General features: G+C 42.6%; 1 protein-coding gene across 6 annotated transcripts in view; it reads right to left on the reverse strand.

Moving 5' to 3' along the window:
• The window catches only part of PCMT1 (protein-L-isoaspartate (D-aspartate) O-methyltransferase), a 37,513-nt gene extending 21,604 nt beyond the window's left edge, over window positions 1-15,909 (reverse strand). Inside the window, exons 1-2 of one of the 6 annotated variants that reach the window (XM_065057473.1) lie at window positions 15,838-15,909; window positions 867-971 (exon numbers count right to left, since the gene is read on the reverse strand). In XM_065057473.1, coding sequence (XP_064913545.1) covers window positions 867-933 — 67 coding nt within the window. In that variant the 5' untranslated portion in view covers window positions 934-971; window positions 15,838-15,909. Of the gene's footprint in view, window positions 1-866; window positions 972-14,863; window positions 15,137-15,413; window positions 15,686-15,837 lie in introns of those variants that run through there. The other 5 variants (XM_065057474.1, XM_065057471.1, XM_065057472.1 and 2 more) reach the window with 5 other exon arrangements.
• Between the last annotated feature and the right edge of the window lie 5,398 nt (window positions 15,910-21,307).

Raw genomic sequence — 21,307 nt, forward strand, 5'->3', positions numbered from 1 at the left:
CTATTTTGTCACTATATCGCCTTAGCTTGATCAACTGTGTTGAATTCAGAAGAGTAATGTCTCCCAGAATAATCTAATAGCTTTATCACTCAGTGCCTATGTAAAAACCTGGATTTGTTTGTTCAAGTTTGATGTGGTGGGGACCCTAAAACTCCTGGAAACAACAACCTTGTCTATGTTGCAAACAGCACACAACTATGAGAAAATGTGGAGGAACACTCACTTATATTTGTTTCTCTGGAGATGTATAAGCTTTTGAGTATGTTTCTTACAAGATTTTTAAATTTTCGTATACAAATAATAAAATCCCATTACAATTCATAGTTCTGACCACCCAAAAAAAAAAAAGGTAGATTCGCCTAATTCATTCTCTTGCCTTTGAAAGATAAAACTGGGATCTGGATAGGAAACAACTGCCCTAAACCACTGTCCTACCAGAAGATCTTGTCATTTAAAGCCTATTTTCATATTAAAAAAAAATCTCACGTAAAAGTTTAAGGAACCTGACATTGATCTCAAGTGAATCACTTCTGAAAAGAGAGAGATTGTTTCTGATGTAAACTGGATATAAACGATTTTAAAATATTTAAACATCAGCTACACCACCACAAACCGTGGTTTAAATAATAAACACATATTACACATATTAATGTTGACTAAAGGCCACCCATCTACTTGATGTAGACAAGTATGCCAATTGCATTCCATAATAAATTGAAACTTAGTTAAAAGGTATTAAACTGATAAAGAACTAAACATGCTTCCAAATTTTAAAAATTGTGTTCCCATTCTTAAAATATATGACAAAGGCAGTGACAGTTATGCAAATTCGTACAATATCAATCATTCTTACAAGATGCTCTTACCTATAGACTGTGGAGAATCCATGTAAGGGTTGTATTTTGCATAGTGGCAACGGTCTGTAGCCAGCATTACTTCAAATACCTTGTCTGATTTGATTATTCCATTTTCTACAAATAAACAGATAAATCAAATTGGAGGCATTGTTTCTCTTCTGCAACACAAGAGCATGTGAAATACGTTAATATATTCCTAACATGGTGAGAAATCACACTACCTTACCCCCTCTAAGATTCTAAACCTCATCATGCTAGAATTTAAGCTTTGGTCCCTAGATCAAACAATGCTTAGACCAGTGAACTTTGAACAGGACTTCCCCAGCAGTTGTAGATGCTTTTCTGAAACAGTAGAGACCATTTGCAAAGATCTGTCCCCTAGAAAAACTCAGCTTCCTGCACACCTTTGATATTCCTGAAAACATAGTAAGAAACTGATATTACTTTACACACCAAACAAAACATAATTCGTATTTCTAAGAAGCTATAAGTAATTACTGAAAAATATACAAAGGCGATTAGAAATGTGAAGCTGCAGCATTCTTGCTTAGTATTTTATTTTCAAGACCTGTTTCTCTTTTGTGTTAGCAAAAGAAAAAAATCCTATTGTAAATAAACTCCTACAGAATCAGAATTCTTATGCTGGGTCTGGCCAAAGAGTTTTTAAATCTAAACACTTTGCATCTTTGTTCACTTTTCAAGATAAAATGATAATTCTTTTTTTTTTTTAAGTTCTGAAGAGACATTTATGAGTAACAGAAAACTTTAGAAAACAAGTGGAAAAAATCAACCACTTCCATTAAAAGACACAATATAAATTACAAATAACTGACATATCAACAATGGATTGCTTCATTGAACTATTTACTTTAGACAAGGAGGATTTATTTGGAAAGTTATACTTAAAAGGAAAAAATAGATAATTTGGGTACTTTAAAAATTTAACCCACAATGCAGTAACAAAAGTCAGATTAAGGAGCTTTTGTAAGATTGTCCTAACTGAAGTCGCACCACTGTTATTTTAAAGTACTACCAACACTAACACAGCTGTGCCCAGGCTTGGGCTAACTTCTGCAAAGGCTTCTCTGACTGTTTACAGTGTGCCCTCAACTACCCTTTATCAATCATGGAATTTTTTTTTATTTTTTTTTTTTCTTAGCTACTACCTGGATTTAATTATCCTGTGTAAGGGTAGCTTGAATTCAGGGAGCAAAATAACCCACCCAATCATTTTGCTTTCTAGTCTGAAGACAAACTATCAAATAGACCTGCAATAGGAATATACTACCAAATTACTAAGGAAAATAATATTTTTTTACATTTTTTTTTTAGAATTATTTCTATACCTGGTAAGTCCCAGAAAAAGTATATAGTCCCCTCACAGACCACACACATTACACATATTCCGTGCTTTGACTTAATTTATAACTGTATACTGCAGTCCCAGTTAGAGGAAGCTCCTCATTTCAATGCAAGTTTTTTTTTACATCTGAGACAGCAGGCATTTGCAGCAGTTCTTGAGTTTACTTAGTGAGCAAAATTGTACCCCAAAAGAAAACAAACAAATCAATCCATTAACACACTGGCACTGACAATTTAAGATAGTAAGAAACAAAAAAAAAAAATCCCCTGACCACTTGGAATTAGTTTAATATCAGTTCTGTGAAGAAAGCATAGAAACAAACAAACAAAATTGACTGTTAGATTGTCCCTAGGTATCACCAGAAATCAGTGGCTCCAAAAAAAAATGATTACAATAGGGGTGAAGAGAGAAAGGCAGAAGGGTCAAAAAGCAGCAGCTAAGAAGCACTCAGGAAAGATATAAAATAGCAATTTATTCCTTGAGATTGTGTATTGCGCAGATAGATACATACATTCTAGAAGTTACAGGTAGCCAACTGCTCTTCCTTTTGCGCCTTGGGGAAAAAGCCATGAAGAGAATACCCGGATCAAGTTTCCAGCTTGAAAGAGCCACTGCAGGCCCCTACGGTAAGGCTGAGAACCTCCTACAGTTTTCAGGGGACCCTCTCTGTACTGCTGTAACTTCAGGCTTCTTCCAAACCTCTTCTTTCACACTACCCATAATTCATTTCCCCTCTTAAGCCTGCCACCTCTCTCATCCACTTCTGTTGTCTTTCTGCTTAAAGCAAATTCACCCTCTCAGCATTTCAAATTTCATTCCACCTCCATTCTATTACTTTAGTTATATATTTCACTCATTCTTTCCCCAAATTGTTTAGTCAGAGTATAGGAGTTCCATGACAGAGACTGTCTGTGGATGTCTGTGCAAAACAAAGCACAAAACTTTGTTTCAGCCGAAGTATGTACAACTTTATCAAGTGTGATGCTTACACTGACAGGCAAACGACCCCCTCAAAAATTAAAATAATAGCTGCTTATAATCTACAAATTCTGAGCACTCAGGATGCTCTCATTCAGCTAACACCCCTGAGATTTGCTGACTGTAGTGTCATCTTTTTCATCAGTAAATCAAAAGTGACTCACTCACAGAGTCCCCAGCATGTTATAGTTGGCTGTATTTTGCTTTTGTAAACTGTATCCAAGATTCTCACCTTATCTTGAAATTTCACAGGTGGTATACAAGTTTTTATCTCTTAGTTTGAGAGTAGAGAACTGAAAATTAGTTCTGTTAGTTCTCAGTAAGTCCTTATCTTATCTTGAACGGATAGAACGTGCTGAGGATGCGCATCTAAGAAACCTGAGTATTTTACATGATTTTATAATGAATATAGGAATAGTGCGCATGTGCAGTGACAAAAGGTGAAAAGTTCACGAGTGACGAAGACTCCTTACTTCATCCTGAAGACCCCCTGAACGACCACCAGAGGACACTGCGCATGCTTAGAGTAGTTCCAAGGTGTTGCAACTGATATTGTGAAATAATGATGTAATCTGATGAATATGCAATACATACATTGTAACCCTACTGAATATGTATGTAACCAAATTGTATAAATGTAGTGGAGTTCGAATCAGTGGTCGAAGCCAGCTTTGGGTGCGAACCCCTGGTTTCCCAGCGCTGAAATAAAAGCACAGCATATAACTACGTCCGTGGTTATGAGTCCTGTTTGCTAACAAGCAGAACCAGAGGGAGAACCTGGACCTCATGTCTCAGCCATGTACTTCAATTACAGAATAACGTTCCCTCTTCATAAAATATACACCCACTCAGATATGAATGTGGAATTACAGGGTATCACATTATCCCCCTACAGATTAAGTCTGCTTTTCAACTTTGCTTATTATGCAATGGTGAACAACAGAATTAAAACAAACAAACAAAAAACCCAAACAAACAAAAAAATGAACCACTCTTGGAATACTAGTGCTATTCAGTCCTAAGTAAAAACAACAACAAATTTTAGGTTGGAATTTAGAAAAGTAAGCAAGCCCTAAACAGTAAAATCAATACTGACTTTGTAGTAATTTTTTCTGTGTTGACAACAAAATTAGTTTTTCTTTGTCCCATGGTTTCATACAGAGGAAACACAGCAACAAGCAAGGTACTGAACTTCAATCAAAGTTCCTTCCTTCCTGCAGTCCCAAGATGACCAGCTGCCACGATCTTAATTCTGTCTGGAACAAACCCCTATCAGATTCTGAACTGAAGCCCAGAAAACAAGTATATAATCTAAAAAAGTCAATACTAAAAGTCTACATTGCAAAGAAGAGGGCAATTTCATGCCATCTCTCAATGCCAAAAAAGCCCCAAGACAGCAGTAAATGATTTATGAATAAAATGCCAATGCAAAACATTTTCTAAATCTTAAAAGGAAGCTATATATTGCAGGAAATGATAATGTGCACAGAAGACTCTTCTTGAGGAGACTATGAGGTTCCAAGACTCTGATAATTTAATATCTGATTTGTTGGAAGTACTGATTATAACATGTTTTCCAGCAAAGGCTAACACACAAACATACCAGCTTATAGCTTAAAATCAAAAGTAAACTCTATGTATCAGAGTTATATCAGCACAACTCCTAAGCTTCAAACGGCTGAAGCCAAAAAGTAACCACTTAAGAGTGGAGAACAGCCTGCAGAGTTCAACAGTTACTCTGCAGAAGCTGTGGCAATGACAGCTTGACATAATTGGAGCATGTTTTGAAAACTCACTCTGGTTTGCTTCTTTTCCACAAATAACACCATGAAAACAGGAAAAGAGCTCACAGAGCAGTCCTTAGACTTGAAGGTGGAAATATACCACTGTTGAATGTAACCTGGGAAACTGGGCAGTTGGCTGTCAGAGAGCAAGGAAAAAAGACCTGAAGTCTGAAAAGACACCAGGGACTTGCAACAAGTAAACAACTTATCTTTTTATTTAGCAACAAATACATTACTGTAAAGCTTATATTTCAAAGAACTGCCTACATCACTGATGGTATCCTGACTATCAACCAAATAAGTTTCCAACCAAGCCATAAAATACTAGCAGTCAACATTTGCACTAAGACTAGCTTCCAGACCACAAAAAGGATGTCTCATTGCCACATGATAAAATCCAGCACACGAGCTCACTATGCAAACTATAAACAGCTCTTCAGACACCTCCTGTTGCTGGCTTTACATAAAGAAAATGCTCCTGCAGATCCCAAAACCATTTACTGTGGGACGATTTCAGCATCCACGTAGTTCGGTTTCTCCCCCAGATTACTTTATCCATAAGCACTGCAGAGTATTTCACTTATGGAGATGACTTTTCAGGAGAACATATATTAGAAAAAAAAATGAAATCAAGTAGTTTAAAATTTAAGTGACAACAGTTTCCAGATGTCTCTATCTGACCCACACAAACCAGCTAGGAACTTTCAAGAGGAAAGTGAGCTGGAACAGAACCACATCTTGATTTTCAAGCAATGTGAAGTTACTTGGTTTTAAGCAGCTGATCAACTGATGTTTTTAAGGTCAGGGTCTTTTTGTGTCGGGGGAGGAAGAAAAACAATGTGAAAGAAAACAATTCAGTTAACAGAATTTTTTGTAAGTATAAAGCATAGGGAGATTTCACAGTAAACCTTAAACACAAAGAAAGCACTTTGAACAAGAAGTGATGGATTAGCATCCCAAGATCCACAAAAGGACAGTTGACCCCAAAACATATAAAGCCCTTTGTGCTTAAGAAACTGAAAGTAGGTGTTTGGAAACCCGCGTTTTTTAAACCACTTATACATACAAACCTCTTGAGCTTTGCTCATAATTTAAGATCATCTGCCTCAAACATTCAGCTGCCTGCCTGTTCCCACTATGATCCAGATTCACAGTAACACATTATTCAAACAGAATATTGCATACTGCTAATCCAAAGGAATCAGTTGAGTTTGTCATTCAGAGACACAACAACAGAAAGACTGAGGAAAGTAAGGGCCTGTCAGAACTAATCTTAGAGTCCAGAAATTAAACACAAAGTTTGAATCCCATGAAAATCCCAGAGGCACATTTTTTTTTTTTAATGTTACATTAGCATCTAAATGCTACTCAAAACATGCACAGATAAAAACCACATGGGAACCAAAGCCAGGTTCAACATGACGAATTCATATACAGCCCTCAGATTCAATTAAATACAAACTTACTTTCCAAAATTTCACTTGAAATTTATGGGAGTACTCCTTCCCTACTTAATAATGATCAGCTTCAAAAACAAGAAGTCAGTTTCAGTATAATGGATAAGATCTCTCTATTAATTTTCATGGATCCAAAAGTCTGCAGATTACTAATTTAGACATATTTAACCACAGCCAAAGTTGAAAAGTTGGTATTAACCATTTTCTTCTCTGGGGGTGGAGAAAGGCACGCTAATTCTTTGCTCATAGTCCTATAATGCATATCTTTATCACAAAAGCTGTCTATAACATACTCACATTTATTGAAATGGTTACGTTGATTTTTCCTAAATCTGCATCAGCAGCTGAGTGAAAGAAGTGACTTTAAGGTTAGGTTCAACCTGCAAGAACACAGAACTGCGTTTTCCAAACACTTTAACGCCCATGCACAGATGAGCAATGCTTCACCTCTGAGTACACATTGATCCTTCTCCATTTGAAAGGGCTGAACTTCACCTACAAATCACACAGAATGTCAAAACTCCAGAGCTCATTACAAAGGGGCAACAATCATTAACAGTAACTAAAAACTGTTGCAGAGGGTAAGATAAACTTAGCCGGATAGGACAGACAGATAAGCAATTCTAGTCACAGTAAGGCCTGATTAAAGACTACTTCAATACCTTTAGTAGATCTTTAAAGAAAGGCAGATGCTGAGTATCTCATACCTTACTGAGCAGATTCCATGCAACCACTTTGCTGATCCATTTCAGAAAAGCCAATGCTGTCAAGAACAGCAGCCAGACCACATAAGTTGTCTGTTATTATGAAGATGGTTTCATTAAAACAGGCACTCTTACTATGCAAAAGCTGAAGAGGATCAAAAGATCAGCAAAACATGATGCCAACTCTTGCAACAAAGCTGTCATAATAGCAAAAATACAGAAGTATTTCAAAAGTTATATTTGTCTGACCATCTCTTCTAGATTTTGACAATGCAAGCGTTTAAGAGTACTTTGTGCTCAAGTCCAACATTGCAGTATTCAGGTACTGAAGTCTTAGTACATAACTCACAAGTCAACCGGTCCAAAAGATGTATCATTCAAAAAATTGACTTGTCTTGAGTTCTGAAAGAGTTTACTCCAAGAGTTTACTCTGAAAGAGTTTACTCCAAGGGCAAGAAGGAGGACCCGGGTAATTATAGACCAGTCAGCCTCACCTCTGTCCCTGAGAAAGTAATGGAACAGCTTATCCTTGGTGCCATCTCAAGGCATATCAAGGATAAGAGGGTTATTAGGGGCAGTCAGCATGGCTCTACCAAGGGTAAGTCATGCTTGACCAACCTCATAGCCTTTTATGAGAATGTAACAAGGTGGATGGATGATGGCAGAGCGGTGGATATGGTCTACCTTGACTTCAGTAAAGCCTTTGACACAGCCTCCCACAGCATCCTCACAGCTAAGTTGAGGAGGTGTGGTCTAGACAATAGAGTAGTGAGGTGGGTTGCAAACTGGCTTAAGGAGAGAAGCCAGAGAGTGGTAGTCAATGGTGCGGAGTCTAGTTGGAGGCCAGTATCTAGTGGAGTGCCTCAGGGGTCAGTACTGGGGCCAATATTATTCAATATATTCATTAACGATTTAGACGAGGGAATAGAGTGTACTATCAGCAAGTTTGCTGATGACACTAAGCTGGGAGGAGTGGCTGACACGCCAGAAGGCTGTGCTGCCATCCAGCGGGACCTGGACAAGCTGGAGAGTTGGGCGGGGAATAACCTAATGAAATTTAACAAGGGAAAGTGTAGAGTCCTGCATCTGGGCAGGAACAACCCCATGTTCCAGTATAGGTTGGGAAATTACATATTAGAGAGCAGTGTAGAGGAAAGGGACCTGGGGGTCCTGGTGGACAACAGGATGACCATGAGCCAGCACTGTGCCCTTGTGGCCAGGAAGGCCAATGGCATCCTGGGGTGTATTAGAAGGGGGGTGGCTAGTAGATCGAGAGAGGTCCTCCTTCCCCTCTACTCCGCCCTGGTGAGACCACATCTGGAATATTGTGTCCAGTTCTGGGCCCCTCAGTTCAAGAAGGACAGGGAACTGCTGGAGAGGGTCCAGTGTAGGGCAACGAAGACGATTAAGGGAGTGGAGCACCTCCCGTATGAAGAAAGGCTGAAGGAGCTGGGTCTCTTTAGTTTGGAGAAGAGGAGACTAAGGAGGGACCTCATTAATGTTTATAAATATATAAAGGGTGAGTGCCATGAGGATGGAGCCAGGCTCTTCTCGGTTGCAAACAATGATAGGACAAGGGGTAATGGGATCAAGCTGGAACACAAGAGGTTCCGCTTAAATTTGAGAAAAAACTTCTTCTCAGTGAGGGTGACAGAGCACTGGAACAGGCTGCCCAGGGAGGTTGTGGAGTCTCCTTCTCTGGAGGCATTCAAAACCCACCTGGACATGTTCCTGTGTGACCTCACCTAGGCGTTCCTGCTCCAGCAGGGGGATTGGACTAGATGATCTTTTGAGGTCCCTTCCAATCCCAAACATACTGTGATACTGTAATTTTTGCCAAAATTTGGTAATTTAAATCAAAAGTAAAAACATTAATAAGGTGAACCTCATCTTAAGATAAACTTTTACTTTAAAAGTGTTATTGGTTTTATATTCAGGTATTGTATTCACAGAAAAAAATAATTCAGAAGAATACGAACATTATGCGTTTCTTTCCAAGCTTATTAATGGCTCTTACTGAGCTGTTGATACTACCCCAAGGTGGAAGAAACAGTAGCATCAAAAGAAAGGCTGTGAGTTACATTGAAACTAAATCATGCGAGATTCCCAGTTTTTAACATACCCGCAAGCAAGGGTGATCACCTCCAAGGGAACAGATTTGCAAAATTATTTCTATTTTACTACGGGTTACCAGGCAGCTTTGGACTACCAAACAAACAAACAAACAACGAAAAAACCCTATACATTTTTAAACTAAAATGACTGATTATGAAGTGTTGTGATACAAATAAGCAGCCAAGAACAGGCTCTCCTTTTTCCTGGATGACTGAGAACTTGGACTCTGTTGCACTGAATTTTGGGGTTGTTGTGGGAAAAAGCAGGTATGTTTTTAAAATTACATGGACACATTGTCTAAAATTGAGGGGGAAAATTATGCCAAAGAACCAATTAAGAACACCATCATAATTTACACACAGATAAAATGTGATGAATGTTTTAAAAGTTATTCTTCCTTTCTGTTAACATTTCTTGTTTTCTGAGATGTTAAACTGCCTTGATTTACTTCAAGATCTCCCTCTTAAAAGGTTAGGGGTATAGAAAGTCCTCCAAAATATTTCACTGACATGTGCAAATCAGTAAGAAATACTTAAATCACTAACAGGAAAGCCTCATGGCAGCTCTTTTAGGCAATTATTTGAATTGCTAACAACAACAAAATCCCAGTGCTCAAAAAAAATAACATCATAGATTTCAACTCTATGCCACCTGAGACTTTAGCTAAATTTATTTTTTTTTTAAATTTAGATATTCTTAAATGTTAGTATGTTAATATCAGTGAATGTGTAAACTTTTTAAAAATAAAATTGAAATTTTCAACTGTTTCATTATCCCGCCATGAATTACAATGCTCAGTCATTCATGCCTCAATACTACAAGGAAAGTGTGTTTACCAAATGCACACAACAGGCAGCATAACTGCTTGTACAGTGGTAATACTAAATTTGGGTTAAGTGTTTTTTATTTGTCTAACTTTCCATTGCTATTTCGCTTCTTCATGTTCATCCAAGTTACGTTATTCTTCCTTGAGCAAAATTAGACAGATGTAGAAGAGATTTGGACAAACTAAGGGAAATAACACAGAAGGGGAAAAAAACAAAACAAAAATAATGTTTCGTTTTTGCTGAACCTAGCTTAGGCTTAGCAATGCCATATTCAATGCCTTCACATTAATGGCAGTTCCCAAATAAATATATCCTCAGCAATCAAACACCTGCAACAAATGTGCAGATTCATTATAGGCTACCCTTCACCATGATGAAACTTGCCAAGACGTCATTTCTAATTATTTAACATCTAAGTAATAAAATACTCAGAGAAATACCTTTAGCATATCTAAGAACAGAATTCACAAAGCCTGACAATATTTGAATATGTATTGATTCAAAACACAATTCACACTGAAAAATTAGGAATCTGGTCTCAAATGAGGCACAAAATTCTATGGAATTTGTGGTATCTCATAAATTACAGTTGCTAATTTTTATGATACAGGTTTATTGGATGATGAAGAAGAAACAGTGTAGCAGGAAAGAAGCCCACAGATGGTTAACATTATGCAGCACTCGAGCCACAGTCAAGTTAATTCACCTTCAATTTTGCCTGGAAAGGTGTATTCAGGAGAATGTATAACACCACGAAGCTTATAACACCACTGGTATGACATGATCAGAGAAATAAACAAAGAAAGAGCATCATATGGCAGCACACCATATTGATTTGAAGGAGAGAAGGAGAGGTGCGATATAAAAACTTAATTAACTTTGATGGATTGTAAATTGGACAGGGACCAATTTTTCAGTTCTGCAGGTGGGGAAGAAAACATGATTTCTACGATGCTGGCATGTAAAGCAATAGGACTTGGCAAGAGCCCAAGAATAAAAGACAGAATGAGATTAAAATGATCCAATAGTAAGATGAGAGAACAGTGGACAACTGAAGATAAAGAGAGGGGGAAAAAAAGATACAGATACAGAATCTAAAGATCTTAAACCAAGCAAGATAACAGTACATAAATCAATTAACCAGTCTTTCCCTGTCTTCTCAGCATCCCTATACAGTAGGTTCATAACAAAAAGAAACTCCAGTCACAGTTATGTATTTAAACACAGTCAATTATTTCTATGTTTAGCATGATTTCTAACCCTACAGTAATCCGCATTTAGATAGTTTCCTAGAAGTGTCATCTTCTAAAAGATCTTTATTTAAATATTTTTAGGGCAAAATTTTGCTCAAATTTGAAAGCCTGTGTTCAACTATTTTCAGTTAGGAAGAACCCAAGATTGAAGTAACTACTCTGTAAAGGAGAAAAAAATATTTTTAAATAACTTTAAAGCTGGAAGAATCAAACATTTAAAAAAAAAAAAAAGTCATTAAAATGAGAAGTAGTTTCGAGAATCACTGGAAAACAAAGCAGCTGAACACCTTGTGGAAACAGCACATTCAAGGACAGCATTTTTATTGTGAAGAAAAAGTGGATTTTAAGCAAATTTATTTTGTATATGTCACAAATCACGTATGTATAATGCCTCAAATGAACGGTGCAATAACATGTTTATGATGCAACAAACAGCTAAAAATGAAAACAATAAAACAAAAAGTCATGGAACATTCTTCAGTCACTTGTCTCTATGCACTGAAAAATATGCAGAGTTCCAGGGCCCTCTTCATTAGTTTGTCTCTTTTAAGACACGAAAGCAAAGATAAGACTTGTAAAGAACACATGCCTAAATCTGCATATAAACACACAAACGCACTTACCGCTGCTCTAAAACATCGATCTTTACCATTATAGAAAAGTTAATTCTGTAGTTAAGGCAACAGTGAAATGAGCAATAAGCTCATGTTAATATAGTTTCATGAAATTACAGCTCTTTATTGCCAAAACATCGAAGAGACAGTAACTGTCAATAACAACTTACAATAAAGAATTATCTTTTAGCTGTTTCAAAGGAAAAGAATATGTAGCCTACAGGAGTCTTCCAGTGAATGTTTTTATTTGGAAGCAAAACCAGTTTAAGAAGCTCCTACTCTCCCCAGCGCATTTACACCCAAAACAACGTTCACTGTTTCTCTAACCATTATAGTACAACAGCTTCCAGATATTGAGGAGTTTAAACCTCAATGTTTTGCAAGGAAAGTAATGAGAAAGTAACCCAGTCACACAACACAGTCTCCCTCACAAGCAGTTCTATAAGCACAGTAAAATGAAGACTTGTGGCATAGGGGCAGGAGCAAGAACCTCTCAACCAGGCTGCAGAAGAAAACATACTGTGTCACTACAATCCGCATTATTTCCTTTAAGTTATGCAAATTACAGTTACCCACAAGATAAACATTAAGACAACATGAAATTAACCTAATCGGCCTTGCATTCTTACTTCTGTCATAAAAATGCCAGAAATGCTCTGCTGCTTAGCTGTTTTTAGAGAAAAAAAGTTTCATACATTGAGGGATCTACTATTCAAAAAGAATTACCTAGAATATTTTAGTCTTTCTGTAATCAATTATTTGAAGTTTCTTTAAAATATACCTGAGAGAAGTAGGTATCATATAAAACAGTATTTTCTTCTAAACCTGCTCCCAACTTTAGCAACAAGGTATGATCTTACCTGGAGAACTCTTATTTAAAAGTTATGGTCCATAAGGTGCAACTGCTCCGCACTGACAATGCCCTACGGCATCACTAGAGTCAACAACACAATTCTGCTGCAAGATCAAAAATATTTGTGCCTCTGCAATATTTAATTTCCAATCCACTATTTCACACCCCTCAAAATATTTTGGCAAATATTTTTGCAAACCAGAGGGGGAGAGGGAAATTACAGACTATAATTTTCCAGGTAACTACCACCACTGTATATTTTGAGATTAGCATCTTAAACACGTGTAGTTTACTTCCCTCATCCTATACTGGCTGTTATTGTTGTGTACTAACTATAACAGTTTTTAATTTGTTATTATTTGCAAAGCCCTAAACAGCTTTCCATGTGTTGAAAAACAGTGTCATTGTTTTCTTCAACAAATAAATCAGTTTTGCCCTCAGATTCTCAGAGCCATGGACAATTCTGGCAATAATGACCTTTTGGATATATTTTGGAAGTTGACATTCATTTTTACATCAGAAAGTCTTCCCCTGCTGTGTTAAGTGAACAGAATTTCACCAAAACAGTATTTCTAGCCCTTACAGTTGAAAAACAATCAAGCCAAAAAATGCATTGCAACTGTCATAACTAGAGAAAATATTATCTATTTGTTAACGAGGCAGTTTTTACAGTGAAACTGAAAGTCACTTCAACACACATTGTGCTACTGGATGGAAGAGTTCTCAAAAGAGCAGCAAAAGAAAATGCTGGTAAAGACCACAGAATCAAAGGATCCAACATAATCAAATTGGAGAAAACCACAAGGATGGTTCTCCTCCAATGCCTCGAAAATAATGAGGTCAAACAGGTGAAGTTGTCTGTGGACTTGCAGCACAACTAAAATAGGAGACGACTGCCATAATACAGGCTCCAAATCTGCATCCTTTTATGTCTAGGATATGGACTTGAGGAGAGGAATGGAAAGAGCAGGAATAAAGAAAAGACACTTCAAGTGTATCTAATACAGGTTAATTCGAAATTAATACAAACAACAGAAGCTCTGAACAGGGAGGTGCTCTCAACCTGTCCTCTCAGCCCAGATCACATGTAAACGAGCCTGCAGACTTGTGCTGATGTATGTCAGTGAAGGGCACATGCCTAACACCTTCCACATACAGCACGGGGACAGCACAAACCTCCGGTAAGGACAAGGAACGCCAAGTGCCAGGCAGACACGGGAAAGCTATAAGAGAATGTGAGTCTGTAACCTCAGCATAGTTCCTTTCCTGTCCCAGCGGTCCTATCCACCTCTTCAAAAGGAGCAACTCGGGACTGGGGCGAGAAGCGAGTATTTCGGACCTCATGAGTGGCCTGCTGCCACACGTCCCTTTCACCAAACAAAAACAACCTCGGCCTCCCCACTGCGGGAAGCCAGGGCCTGAAGGACCGAAGGACAGTCGCTGCGCGCCCGCCGACACCACCGCCCTCCCGACAAGGGGCCTGGGGCACCGCTCCCCACCGCCCAGGGGCGCGCTGACTCGGCGGCGACGGCAGGTGCGAAGCCAGAGGGACACCGAGCCCGGTGCGTGCGGCGGATCACGGGCCCTCCGGAGCTGCCGCCGGGGCCCCGCCTCGGCTCCCACAAGAGGGTTACGAGCAGGCGGGGACAAGGCGGCGGGAACGGGGCCGGAGAAGGGGGGGGAGGCGGCGGGCTGAAAACAGCCACGGCCGCCACACAGCGTTTCCCTTTCGGGACCGCCATCGGCGCCGCCCCTCCCGCCGCATCTCCTCCCGCAACAACAGCCCGGGCCCGCCCTGCGCCAGCGGCCGCCGCCCTCCGCCCGGCTGCGGGACGGCGGCGGCGTTTGCCGCGCCCTCCCGGGAGGGACCCGAACGGACACCCAGACACACACCCCCCGGCTGGGCACCGCCTTCGCCTCCTCCCCCCGCCGGCACTGCTCCTTGACAGTTGGCGGCTGGGCGCGCGCCGCGGGAATGCGAAGTGCGTGCGGCCGGTAACGGTCCCTGCGCGGCTGAGGCGAGAGGGGCCCCGCCCGCGCCCCCCGCCCCAGACTTACTGCGGAGGTTGTGGATGAGCTCGGAGTGGCTGCTGCCTCCCGACTTCCAGGCCATTGCCAAACACAGTCTGCGGAGCAGGTACAGAGCCGCCTTCAGCGCCGCGACTGCGCACAGCAGCTTCCCCAGGAAGGACACAACCTCCAGCGCCGACACAGGCGCCGCCTCCTCGCCTCCGCCCCCCCCCGCCGTTACGGCTGCCGCGCGCCCGCCGAGGGGAGGGGCCACGCGCCCACTGCCCCGCGCGCCCGACATTCTCCGGCCGCCGCGGCTCCGCCGGCCCGCGCTGCCCCCCGCGCATGCGCGCCCGTTGCCCCCAGGGGCGCGCGTGGGGAGATCCCCGCGCGCGCGGAGGGGGTGGGGTCGCTCCGCCGCCGCCCGTCAGGGGCCCGTCTCCTCCCGCCCCGCCGCTGTCCGGAGGCTGCGGGCGGAGGGGAGCGCGGCCGGGCCGCTCGCCCGCTGCTGCAACAGCCCACGCGGGGCAGCCGGCCTTCCCCGCCTCCGCGGTCGCAGTGCCACCGCGAGCACCCGGTAACACACGAGTGCGCTTACCGCCGCAGCGCGTCGTGGCCACTCGCGCGGCGCAGGGAGTGCGGAGAGCGCGCGGGACGCACCCGGGCCGGCGGAGCACACGGAGGGCCCAAGCCCCGGTGCCCATAGCGCCCTCCCGCCCAGCCTCCGGGCCCTGAGCCCGCCCCTCCCCACAGCCGCAGCCTGCGGCGCGCGGGCTCGGCGGCTGCTCCCGGTTCGCAGGTTTGGCTGCAAGGGTGGCGGATGCCGCGCTGGCAGCGAGGGGGCAGCCCTGCCCCCGCCCCAGAAGCGGCGGGGCTGCGGGAGTCGGGACGGGTCCGTAGGCTTGTGAGCTAAGGAGCTCCGTGAATGAATGAGTTAGCGGAACAGCGCGTCGGTGCTTTCTTTCCCCTCCGCGCCCCGGCTTTGGCCGCTATCGTGACAGGAGCCGGCACACGCCGCGTACCGAAGAGGCGGGACAGCGGGGCAGCGCTCCTCGGCCCGGCCGCACTGCCGCTCACGGCGGCGCCGCCGGCTCCGCGCAGCGGCCCAGCGCGCGCCCCGCCGCCCTGGCAACGGAGCCAATTACCGCAGTCCCGCGGCGCGGTACTTTGCATGGGGCGCGCCTATTGGCCTCGGCCAGCCTGCGCGGGCCAGGCCTACGTGTTGGAGGCTGCCATTGGTCAGCGGGCGCGGGCGCGCCGTCGGCCCCGCCAGCCCTGACCCGGCCGGGGGGGAGGCGGCTGTCAGCGGCAGCGGCGGCAGGACAGCGGCCAGGGAAAGGAAGATGTGACTAGGAAACGACACAAAAAACGGGGAGGAGTGGGAGCTTATGAGAGTTGGCACCTGCGTGTATGGCTAAGCGCTGCCAGGGTACCAGTGATCTACAGCAGCATCTGCTGGCGCAATGCTGTTCCCGGACAAACTTACAAACTAGAATTCCTTTCAAAAGGTGTCTAGGCCATAAAATCAGTAACTCAGAATTTAATAAATGCCAGAGTGATGCTTCCGGTGTGGCCTTTTCTCTGTCCCAGTGTAGGCGCACAGTGAAGTAGCAATCTGAAGGGAGAAGTAGCACCTCTGGTTCCTTCCCCAGCTCTGGCCTAATGCACTTAAGCACAGAATTAACTTCCTACAGTCAAGTAGTATTCCCGGGTGCTCCTAAACTCCTTAATTTTTAATTTTGTCACCGATATTCATTTGCCACCTGTTATTTATATGTGTTTCTGTTGTTCTTAACAGAAAGCAAATTCCATTGTGGCTGTTTTGGGAAACCTACTGTCAGTGCTGTGACTTTTGCATTTGTCCCCCCTTCTGATCCCGGTAAATGAGCTCTCACAGGTCCGGGATTCCAATTTTACAGTGCTTCCTCTCTTAGTCAGGCACCACAGTGCAAGTATGTCATCTGCTCGGTACCAGACAGCACGGTTTTCAGTTCTTTGCTTTTGAAACATGAAAATAGTGATAGATAACTATGAATAGATAGGCCCTATCAATTGGATCACGTATAAACATTAGAGAAAATAAGGTATCATCCATCAGATATAAATTCAAATCTTATATTGTTTCTTAAAAGCATTCCTGATCCAAGGACATACACAGCCTAACATACCCTCATGGGAGACACAAGTAACACCATCTTCTGTGTGAGAACCCATCCTGGGAGGGATAAGCCTGTTCCAGCTCCACGCAACACATATACGACATCCCATCAATGCTGGTTCAGGTGAAGAAAATGAGGTGAAGGTGGGAATCTGGTTTTCTGTTTAGCAGTCAAACCAGTGCAAATCCAGCAGGTGCCCAATGCATATACCAGGTCACATCCATAGACTTCCCAGACCTTTCCCAACTGATTCTTTTAATCCTGGGGGCAGATTCACTGCTTCATTTTGTATTCCCCATCTAACTTCTCCTAAGCATGATCTGGCAACTGTTCTACAGTCTGTGAGAGACTCCCAGCCTATCCCAGAATATAAAAGGTCTCCCTGTTATATCCAGTGGGCTGGGAGAGAAGGAAAGAAGTCATGCAGTTAGAGGAATTCCCGAAGGGCAGCAAGTACAGAGAACAGACGGACATTGTAAAAATACATACACAAAAATACTTCATTGTTTTAAATGTAAAAGACATTTTCTGTTGTCAGATGCAAGCAAAATGCATTGCTCTCACATAGAGAGGCTGTTGGCAAGAAACTAGCTGGCCTGTGTTTAAAAGCATTCCAGGGATACTTACCCCCTTGGGAGACCAGAAACACAAGAGAAACCATTTACATACAAACTGCTTACTGAGACCAGCATGAATTAGGGTTAAGCTTGTCACAGAGCATCGAGAAAGAGCCCACCTTTATCTCTTAGGAACTTGCAGACTTGCCCAGGTACTTTCGGAATGAATGTACCTATTGGCCATTTCTTGGCTATGTTCTTGGCATGACTATTCAGAGAATGACAGGAACGTAAGTGTGAGCCTAAGCACTATCTGGGGTGTCTTGGATGGATACCAGGCATGTGTGAAGGGAACAGCATTTGGCTCTGCAGGTTTCCGGGAGCTTTAAGACAAGCCAAGTTGCCTCAAAGGGCCCTGAGAAACTAACGTGCACCGGTAGCGGCAGGATGCACCCATTTGTGCAGTAAACAAATGTGAGGGTCCCTAGCTCTTTCTGCTCTATAATTCCAGGCCATGAGTCTATTTTTAAAACTTATCCAGAGTACATCCTTTAAGATAAAACTAAAAGGAACACAGACATTCTACACCAGAGTAAAAGACAACCAGAAATTTAAAAAAAAATAAAAAAATTCTGGACATCAGCATTCATGTGAAACTTCTCCATCTGCTCTGGCACTCAGCATTCTTGCATCCTCTTCCCCCGCACTTGTCCAAACCCACATGAGCACCTTGGTCCCTGGGTGCCCACTGTTGCAGGCAGCTCCATCTCCCACAGGTACAGCCACCTCCCTGGACTCCCCAGGGAGCTCCTGCATGGACAACTCTGTTAGGGAGGAGGCTCGGGAATGCCAGCAGCCAGAGTGGGTCACCACTTGATTATTCTGACACAGAATACCACGAATTTTAAGCACATGCTGGATCTCTCTTCCACACATTCACCCACATCTCAATCCCTTAGCAGTACTTACACGAATTTATACATAAAGCCCTCCATGCTACTTTTTCTGGTTCATCCCTTGCTTTCTACCTCCTGAACCCATTCAATTTTTAAAGTTCTTTGAATTTAAAGATTTTAAAAATTCTTTGAATCTAAAAAGCATATGAAAAATTGATCATCACTGCCTGATCTTATCTGCTTATGCATATGCATATCACAAGCAGAAATTTCCCTATGAAATGTTCCTGCTGAACATTTCCATAGTTATGTCCCAAACCTCACACTAATTGGCTTCTACACCTACACTCACTCTTCTCCCTGCCTTCATTCTTGTTTTAACTTAATCACTCTCCTTCCTCTTAATTCTTTTCCTGCAATCTCAAGCCAGCTTGGTACATACCTCCATTTTTTACTTCAATTTCAGAAGTTCACATTATTTTGAACTTGGCATCCCTGCTTTCTGCGCCCTGCACTTAAAGAGGAGGTGGGAAGGACCCAGGCGCATCAGTGACCCCCTGTGTTAGAGAGCAGCAGAACTGGGACCCCTCCATGAGGGAAGGTGAGCCTGGAGCCAGGCATGACAATGCCACTCAGCAGGATGCCATCCCATGGTGTCCGAGCGAGGCAAGCAGAGCAAGGCTGGGCACAGTAATGGTTTTGCCATCAAGCAAAAGCAAAGTGACAAGTCAGGCCTCAAGTCAAGCCATTCACCCAGTCAGGGACATGGTTGGGCACGGGCCATCCTATGACACAGCTCAGGCCAGGAGCGGGTGCCCAGCCCAGGTGGGAACCCCGGGTAAGGGAGTGTAAGGGTTACGAACGCACTCAGGGCCCTGGCACTCTGCTTTTAAGTCTGCTCTGCAGCTCCCTGCAGAGCGACTGCGCTTGTTCAAGAGATCAAACTGGGCACAACTCCAGGAGTTATGACCAGCAGTAAATACGGCATCTCCAAATAACCTTCTTAAAATATTGCTGAATGATAATTAGAGGAAAGCAGATTATAAGCAAATAGAGTTCAGAATTAGCTTTATCCTGCCCTAGTACATCCACTGATCTAGTAAGTGCCTGCGTTCCCAGGCTCCCTAACCTCTGGCAGAGAGAGGCATGCTTTCCGTTTTCTTCCTTTTCACTCACACTCCTAGCTATAGCCGCATTTAAGGACAGTCCATAGATGGTTCTCGTTGTCTCAGCTAATATGTTTGGACCCAATAGCCAGAGTCAGCTTCATCTAGACTTAATGTAATTTTTGACAACCTTGGAAATATTCTAATGAGGCATATTTTCTCTTGGTGTTTGTTTCCTCCTTTTGTTTATTTAAATCTGATATTACACTGAAACAACACACTAACACAGTACACATCTTTCATAATGACCAAACAGAGAATATATTTAAAGGCTTACAGAGCAGTCCTAAATCCATCACAGCTCTTCCCTCCATCACATAGCATGCTGCCAACATTTTCTTAAAAAAAAGTGTAAGACTGGAAAGAAAAATTGTGATTCTTTCTTTCCTTCTCAATGAAAATAGCCTCTATGTCCAACCTACTCCTCTTAATACTACCCAAATGCTTCTGAACAAACAACCTGAGCAATGAAATAAATCACCCAAGAACACAAGAGAGAAAATAAAGAAATCACAAAGTAATCAACAAAAACATTTGCCTAATAAAACATTTCAATAATCCCAAAGTATTCTCTCTTCAACTTTTAGCTGTCTGGTCTGTAGCTGTATTCCGAGGCTGCCTGTTGACCTTTCTCACGAGTGTTACAAAAATTAGCAGAAAATACCCTTGGAGTTCACAGTGACTTGCAGGATTGCTGTTAATTTAATAAAGGGCCCCAAAGTTATTGACTGCTGTACAATAATAATGATACTGTGGAGTACAACAAAGCTGTTTTAAGGCTTACGGTATGGTAGACTATAATAGCATCCAGCTTTTTGAATATGTTCAGTGTTGCACTCTGCAGTACCTAATTATTAAAAAAAAAAACCCAAACATTCCTCAAAACTGAAGTTAAAATGATGCATAAATCATATAAAATATCACTGATTTGGTATCACATCTGAAAGATTACAAAATTTCACAGCAGACTTGATGAAAAACTCAGAAATGCTGTGTAGAAGAAATCTGACAGATGGCTTTGGCGGGCAAACGGCAATAGCACAGGCAAAAGTTTGGCCAAGCCACTGCTGCTAATGCTGGTAATTTCACCTGGCAGAACCTCAGAGAGCTGGCAGTGGCAGCTTTGGAAAAAATGCAGCAGAAAATTGGTTTGTAAAAGTAGGAAGGTGCTTGTGAGAAAGCCCTTCACTGCACTGCAGTGACTGCACAGACAGTCCTATCCTCCAAAATGACAACATAGCTACTATGTCAGCCTTAGCTCATTTTACAACCAACCTCTGAACTTTATTTATTGCATGGTTGTCTAGGTCTCCAGTGAAATACGATAAAGGAAGCACATGTACGTTCTTGTTTGATTTAATGCACTATTTGGGACATTAAAAAATATTGTTGTGCTTCCTTCTGTCCAGGTAGGAATCTGACTGAAGGAGGAGGATATCAATCACAGATATTTAAAAGCAAATCTAGACTGGAAATCATCAGTTGCTGTACAAGTCACTATTTTCGGAAAATAAAAGTTGGCGGCCTTGTGAGGATGTAACACACCCGTGTGACATTCTGGGGGGAAGGCAGCCCAGCTGCGCACACAGGTGAGCACACTGCCAAATTCACTTATTTGCTCCTTTCTCTCGCGGACCCGATTCCGCGCGGAACTGGGCGGTACGCGCGGGTGGAGCGGTGGCGGTCCGTGCCGGCGGGGCCCGCGCACGCAGCG

The sequence above is a fragment of the Columba livia genome, chromosome 3 (assembly GCF_036013475.1).
Source record: "Columba livia isolate bColLiv1 breed racing homer chromosome 3, bColLiv1.pat.W.v2, whole genome shotgun sequence".
NCBI lineage: Eukaryota > Metazoa > Chordata > Aves > Columbiformes > Columbidae > Columba > Columba livia.